Source organism: Corvus brachyrhynchos, unplaced genomic scaffold, assembly GCF_000691975.1.
Source record: "Corvus brachyrhynchos isolate BGI_N302 unplaced genomic scaffold, ASM69197v1 scaffold80, whole genome shotgun sequence".
NCBI lineage: Eukaryota > Metazoa > Chordata > Aves > Passeriformes > Corvidae > Corvus > Corvus brachyrhynchos.
The window spans coordinates 11,967,779-11,975,715 of NW_008236769.1; the positions used below are offsets into that span (position 1 = coordinate 11,967,779).

The 7,937-nt window shown below is 41.5% G+C and overlaps 1 protein-coding gene across 1 annotated transcript in view; it reads right to left on the reverse strand.

Annotated features, from left to right (window-relative positions):
- Positions 1 to 6,822, reverse strand: part of LOC103625638 — a 14,889-nt gene extending 8,067 nt beyond the window's left edge. The window contains exons 1-3 of the mRNA XM_008645094.2: positions 6,556 to 6,822; positions 4,334 to 4,476; positions 2,494 to 2,582 (exon numbers count right to left, since the gene is read on the reverse strand). Of these exons, the coding sequence (XP_008643316.2) occupies positions 2,494 to 2,582; positions 4,334 to 4,476; positions 6,556 to 6,797 (474 nt within the window). The 5' untranslated portion in view covers positions 6,798 to 6,822. The remainder of the gene's footprint in view (positions 1 to 2,493; positions 2,583 to 4,333; positions 4,477 to 6,555) is intronic.
- Between the last annotated feature and the right edge of the window lie 1,115 nt (positions 6,823 to 7,937).

The following is a 7,937-nucleotide window of genomic DNA, read 5'->3' on the forward strand; positions in this document are numbered from 1 at the left end:
AGAGTTGGGGTGGGAGCAGCTCCCTCCCAGCAGCACAAGACCCCTCTCCCCAGTTCATGATCACATACGGCACTTGGGCTGAGTGGTGAATCACAGATATCCCCAGAATATATTGCCCAGAGTTAGTTCTCACTGCCAAAACAACTACTCCAGCCTGCAGCCTTCTCTGAGGGGCCAGCAGCAACAAAAAACAGGACAGAGAGGGGTAAACAGATCTGGTATGTGTAGAAATCAGCCTGTCAGAAGTGGTTTGTGACCCTTCTCATACAGCCAGCCTGACAATTAGTAGGGAATCATCATCTCAGCGTAGCTTACAAATACAGCTAGTTTTGGAAAAGGAAGGAGATCCAGTCTATGGCCTTCATAAAAGGGTTATGTAAGGCTATAGATGGTCTATGCTGGAGTCAGTTTGCTTTGAGACACCATGTAGAGCAACCCAGGGCCAAATGAAGTGTGAAAACTCTTGAGCTGTGCAATAAAACCATATACAGGCTTCCCCTGTACAGAACTGCAGGGTAAGATGTGCAGGAGGAATTAAATGAGAATTTTCTCTCTAAGCTTTTGGGAATCCCTCCCCCTCCAACACAGTTAGGAGCTGCTTAGTCATCATCTAACAATCTTGCCCACAAACAAAGGAGAGTTTTTCAAGGAAATCAGTGTCTCCAGTGGGAATATTAACAAAGGGAATTGTATTTTCAAGGACAGAAATACTTGCCCCACAAAGTAGCAAAACAGACTAAGATAGTCAAATGTGAAATATATAGATATATATATGGCTGAAAGCAATGATCCTAAAACCCTCAGCTTGAATCAATTTGGGCCACAACTGAATAATAAAAGTAAGAGTTAAAATATCATAGAAGGCAGTTCCAAGAAGTCTTCAACTGTTAATTATTCCCATGTCTTTTGAAGATGTAGGCAGAATTCCTAGCTTAATGACTGGAACAGGCCTGTTCTAGTTATGGGGATCTGAAGGATTTCAATATGGATTCAATTATTTAGATTTTAAAGTGATAAGGAAGTGATAGGTTTGTTTTCATGAGAATATATCACATTTTCAGGCTTCCTGTCAAATCTACAAGTGTGAAAGCCAATAATAGGACATTCATCTCAACTGACTTTTTTCTATCCTCATTTTATCTCTTTGGCTGGCTTTTGTTTTTAATAAGTATTAAAACACTTGCTATCTTTTGGGTTCTTACTGCTACTCCTGCTTTGGATATCTGTGTTTATAAAGTTTTTCTCTTGGTCTGCAAGCTGAAGGTTTCATAAAGGTCACTGCCATAGCCAGACACTCAGAGAAAACTTTAAGAGATTTTGCATCAAGATGTAGAAAATCTGGTGAAAAGTTCATAGGTTTGTAGAAGGAAAAGGTGTGCTAGAACCACTTTACAGCACAATCTGAACATCTTGTTTGGCCTGTATACAGTGCTCAGCAGATTCATTAGCAAGATTTCTTCATGAAGCCCAAAATATATTTGACCTGTAATTATTGAACAGATTTTGTTTAGCTGTAAATGTGCTACATACCAATCTGGTTCTGCTGGAATGTTTGTTTCTTTTTTTTTGTAGAATGTCACAATTCAAGGTATATTTGTTCATGCACTTGCATTTTCACCTAAGCATCAAGGACCATTCCTCAAAGACAACAGTTCACAGGCTTTGACCTGGGAACAACCTTGACCATAGATCAGAAAAGCAGAAAAGTTTCAGTGCCTTCTGTTGAACAATCTGTGCAGGAGTGTATCTATAGCACTTCAGCTAAAGGGTACACGGGAGGTGGGGACAAAGCCACCCTCCTGGGACACCACCATCTGACAGCAGCTGGGATGCAGGTAGGCACAGATTGCAGGCTGCAGCAGCAAGAGACAGATTCAACATCCCCCACAGAAGGGAGGTACCAACCCTGGCAAATTCTGCACACCGACTGCAAGCCAAACAAGTTTCATTCCCTATGCTGTTCTACTTTGTGGCATTTTTCACCATTATGAAATCAGAGAAATGTAAAAACTCTCTACGGATGATGTTTTCTCCCTTAGCCTCTCCCCAGGGATAAAAGCATGTGCAGGGAGTATTTTGTTTTAGTAGGCTTTTTGTTTGAGCTGGGTCTCTTTTTTTTGGGTAATAAATGTAAGTTATTTTCTCACCTATAAGTTATATACTCCCCCTGACATAAAAACAGCCGTGTGTGCTCAGCATTTGGAATGAGAAGAGCAGCACTAATGCTATAATTCAGCAAGAGAAGGCTAGAGGGCAGAGGATAGTCAGTTCACACTTTCCTATACTTCTTATTGTCCCTGATACCCCAAAGCAGAAGAATTCCACAGATTATTGCACAGAGAGGTGAAATGTAATTAACCAGCCTCACCTTAGAAGACAGGATAGTACAGTTCACTGAGTGTGCAAAATCCATCCACCTTATCTGCTTTTATCCACAGCATTTTCTTTTATATTGAAAAAAAATTAAAAAGAAGACATTTAATGTTTCCTTACCCTTGTGTCTAGACTATATGCCGTCTTCTTTAAATCCTGCAGAGCTCTCTGCATGAACTCAAAGGCATGGCAGTCAACACAAGGGCGGCCTAGGAGAGCATTTAGTAGAGCACTTAGTGGAGAATCATGACTACATGGCATGAAGAATTAACTAGAAGGATTAAACAGTGATTTTGAGCATCAGAAAGAGCTACAGGAAAGAGTCCACGGAGTGAGTACTGATGCTCTTGAACAACCCAGGTGATTGTAAATGGTCCACTATGATTGCCCACCCAGTCTCTCAATGATAAAAGAATTACTTCAAATTTACAATAATATTTTTCTTCCTGCCATATTGCTGTTCCACTTTTCCTTCCACAGATCATTGTATTTAAAAAAAAAAACCCCATTAACTTGAGCCTTTTGCTCCAATAAACCTGAGCATATTCTCAACCTTATCTTCACATTTTTCAGAAATTATGTCTGAAAATATGAACATATTCCCTAGAAAAATCTTGTCTCCTAATCTAACAAATGTGAACTCTAAGTATAAAACTAATGGAATAAAACTGACTACAATACCTCAAAGACAGACCACTTCAGCCTCTAACTTTGAATACGATACAGCTTTGTCCAAACAAACACCCAGTTATTAGTGGGCATTGCTGATAAGCAGAACTGCTGCAATCTGGATTTATTGGAGTGCTTAAGAGAGTGTTCCCAGATTGAGACACCCAGACTGAAGGCCACAAGGCTTGCTTTGCCTTGATCACCATGTAACACAGATCTGTGCCCTAACAGACAGCAGTACTGAGACAGAGCAAATACAGATACGACAAAACATTTTTGAATCATCAGGCCCTACATCTGTTCTCATTTGCCTCTTGGTGCCTGTGCCTTGCTGACAACTTCACCGGAAATACTACACAAGTGAGAAATTCTGAGCCCAGGTTTAGTTTGCTCTTTGAGGTCTGGTGTGAATGAAAGGATGAAATCTAGACCAATGTTGGAAAATCCTGCTGTGTCTGTAAGCCCATTTTGCAAACACTTGGTGTTGGACTGTACATGCCTCTCACACGCTGGAGAATGAGCTTCCAGCTCATGATCTGAGTGCTAACCAGCAACCAGGAGCTCTGTCTGCTGGAGAAAGGGAGCCTGCCAAATTCCTTAACAGGCTAAGAAAAATAAAGAAGAAGAGATAAAAACCCCACATTGAGCAGTATTAAAGACCTGCTCCATCACTGTTGTTCCATCACCCAACTTCAGTGTTACTATATTTACACTATACAAACAGAGAGGACAGCAGTTTTTCACATCAATGACTCGATGCAAGGACCTGTCATTATGTTTATAATGTAAAATAAACTCAACACAGATCAGCAAAGGAGAATTAGGTGGTTGAAGGCCACAAGACTAGGTGTTGACAAAATGCTTTCTTGGCATCTTCATTGTGAATTTTTAAAATAAATATTCATGACTTAAAGACAGCAAACATACTCAAGAATGAAATACAATGAATGGTCAATGTCAGCTGAAAAAGAACAAGTCTCAATAATGACTGAAAAGCAAACAAGGTGATTGCTAGCATAGAAAGGGCTAACACAATGAGAGGGCTGAAAAGGTGCAGAACAGTGGCAGATTTCAGCTACAAGCAACACAGCAACAGCCAGAAGACAAGGATAAGAGAGTGAAGAGCTTTGGATGCAGGAGCAAAAGAGCACTGGTATGTTACCAAGTTGTGGTTTTAAAACAATGTATGCAAGACATGTCCAAAATAGTTTGAATTATTTGGACAAACTTCAAAGTCCTACAATATGAGAACTGCAGAAGAGGCTGTAGGAGAGGACTGCAGGGTACATACTTTCAGCTGGTATGGCTGTTCCTGCTTCTTGGTCAGCTCTAACAGGCTCCGTGACAAGTAGTGCAACCACAAAAACTAAAGGAACTGTAACAACGGCTCTTCTCAGAAGGCAGGGTGCCAGCATCTTGGGGCTGGGTGGTTCTCTGTTTGTCAAGAGACATAAAAAAGTTAGTGAGGAACACTACAGATACACAAGGGTTTTGTTACAAAGAAGTTAATGTTCCTGATGGCTAAAGCATTGTCGGTCTTCCTGTGAACGACAACAAAATAGCAGAAGATCTAGAGCATGGACAAAAGTTCTCTGTACCTTTTCAGAGCGTACGTAAAACTCAACTGGGAGAGAACATCCCTACACAAGATAAGAAGTCCCTAGAGTGTTCTTGGTTTCATTTGAAAGCCAGGATGCCAGCAACTTTGCTCGCTCTTGTGACTTTTCTCTAACTACACAGTCACAGACATTGATCTGGAGTCACTGTTAGACTTCGAGATCAAAACTGTCGGGATTACAGAGCTGGCTGAAAACAGAACCTGGAAACAAGGTCTTTGGCCTCTGCTTGCTTTACTGATGCATCATCTTTTCACAAGTATAATACCTAAAGGTAACCATTACCATTACACAGCACACTGATTATAAAAACTTACTCCTTAATTGAAGTAGATGAAGGAAAAGACTTTTGTTAAACCTCCACAAATTCATAGGTAGAACTTCTAGTGGTAAACACATCAAAACTCTTTGACCTTCTGTTTCCCCTCCTAATCTGGGCTTCAAGCCATTATTTGCAGCCATCCATTTGTTCCTGAACACCACAGCCAGGCCACACCATGCTCTGAGGTTGGTACAACCTGGTCCAGCAACAGTGTCCCTTCACAAAGAGGCAAGTTTTTTAATAAGTTTCAAATTAAGTATTTTCTTGACCCAACAGGTAAACTGTTTGGATGGAAAGGGACAGGCTCAAGTTGCAGCTGCTCGTTAGAGATTTCAATCCAAGGATTCTGGCCCACTGCTAGGGAGGTCCTTAGCTCAGTCAAGTTTACCTTTCATTCCTGTACATCAAAATGGAAGAAAGAAAGAATTAAATAAGGCTAACTTAAGTCAATACAATAAAACCACATGAAAAATCTCTTCAGCTAAACATGGGAAAGCAGGACAACATTCTGCCTCTTTCTGATTGTTAAGTTGGTGATTACTGAGCAAAGGATGTTGCATAAGAGCATCAGATCTGCATGTACTGAATGCAAGAGTACAGCACTCCCCAGAACAGATTGTATTTCACATTTAGAAAGGCAGTAGGGGGAGGCAGGAGAGGGAAGGGTTTTTCCCATTTTGCCACAAACAGAACAGAACAAGACTGCTCTTCTGTATATGCAATCCACCTTTTCAGACACAGCTAATGTGAAGCTGTAAATTCTGCACAAACATTTGCAGCATGTGCAAATCAGTAATTCACCCAGGAAAGGGGCAGCATTATACACATCCCCTTCCTGTGCACCTCAACCTAAACACAAGAGAAGGGAATGGTTCAGAAGCAACATACAAACATGTATGTGTAGAGTCACAGATATATTTGAGCACAAAAAGATCTGGTAATGTAATTTCTATACCCTCATATTTGGTTCCTGTTCCACCCACTATTTAGATCTGATCCTTTCTCTTATTTCTACAATCCTTAAAGTAAAGGGATTAAAATCACTACAAGCGGCTTGGGCTTTCTTCTGTTTTAATTAATGGTGATCTGCAATGAAAACAAGTACAATCAAAAATACCAATCTTTGCAATAGGATGCAGCAGAGTGTCTCCAAGTTACAGTAAATTAGGACAACACCAGCCTCTTCTGGAAGCACCTGATGAAGAAGCCTCCTGGTCAGTAGAAGCAGAGCCTATTCTCATAGTTGATTATGAGTACTACAAAGGTTCAACAAAACAAAGCAGACACACTGTTAAACTTTTTTTGGGTACCTTACCCATCACCCACCCCAGAGCCAGCTCAGCTTTGTATGTGAGCCCCACTGCAAAACAACTGCTCCTCTAGTGCAGCAATTATCTTAAATCACATCTAACTCCTGCCTCTTAGTTATTCTGTGGGAATTTGCAAGGAATAATCACGACAGGCTTCAAGGGTGGTCTCTCTCTGCAGTGCAACTGGGAACAGAGACAGATCTGTGCGTGGACTTCTGTGAAAGAGAAAAGTCACCCCCTTTAACAAAGGAAAAAATATCAGTACCTGATCTTTCTCTTGTCTTTGTGATGGTTTCTTTGAAATGGCCGCTGCAAACTGCTAAGAGAACAAGTGCAGCATTTCTGAGCATGTGCACTGTCTCTTTTTAACCTTCGCTGAAAGAGGTTATTACTATGGGGAGATTTCTGCCATGGCAACAATGCAGAGCACTGCAGCACGCAGCACAGATTTAAAGAGGCACAGGCTGTGTCTCCCAGGTCTGGGGAAGGATGTTTCTGCTCTGACATGCAAGATCCAGCAGTGACTCATCTGCTCTGGTAAGGTTTTTAAAGCCAGGCCATTTGATTAATCTCTCTTGAAGTCCGCTGAATGGTTTTCCTGAAGTCTAGCAGCTGGATGTGGTGCCTGGTTTAAGCAACTTGCTTCCCTAGTGCCTGAAAATAACCATGACAAACTACAGCTGCTTTATGAGAAATGGGGACAGACCATGGGATTGCACTCAGGAATTGTTTAGTGTCATTTGAATGGTTCTGAGTTACAGGGGTCATAAGCACTCCTGCCTGCTCTCCCAGGTGTTTCTGTGATTCCAGTCCCAGGGCTGCCAGGCGCAGCTGCAGCCACTAAAACTCTGAGTGGGAACTTGAGCCCAAACTCAGAACCCCTCTTTTCCAGCCTGCACCTCTGTTCCCCTTTTAATGGCCCGTGAGCTGCACTCCAGGACAATGCTGACAGCAGTTGTTCTGAAAGCAGTAATACAATGGAGTGCAGATGATAAAAGTGATTTTGTCAAAGCAAAGCTAAGTTCAGGGATTGCATCACCCCCCAAAATCCACATTTCCCATCACAAATTAGACACTAGCAGTGCTTGTTTCAGAGACAATGAGCCCAGCTGAGGGCAGGCACAGCACTGAGGAGTGTGCACAGACCTTCAAAAGGACTCTGCACTGTGTTTGCTACAGATGGTTCAGAGGAGACTCAATTTTTAATGATTTCATGGTGAAAGTTGGGGGTATTCTGTGCCCAGGAAGGTCAGGCACATAGCCTTTTTTCTTTCATGAGCAGAAACTCCTTCTCAGAATTATGACTGAATTGCTGGCTAACATTTTTCTTTTCAACATGCTCTATAACCTGTCTCTCCTGTACAGCCCTAGAGGAACAGTTTGTTCCCATTAATCCAGGTAAGTAAGTAAGAAGCTAAAATTTCAGCTTGCTCAGTGTGTAACTATGCTGCTGTATGAAGCTACAGCATCCATGAGCAGAGTCAAGAGGGGATTAATTATAGTACTGCTATCCTTATACATCACAAAAACAGAAAGCAGGGGAAAATAATTTTTAGAGACAGTTCTTTTGGGAAAACAAGGATTAGCATTGCAGAGATAACTATTTGGTCTGAATTAGGATCTGCCTATGCACAAATTACAAATGCA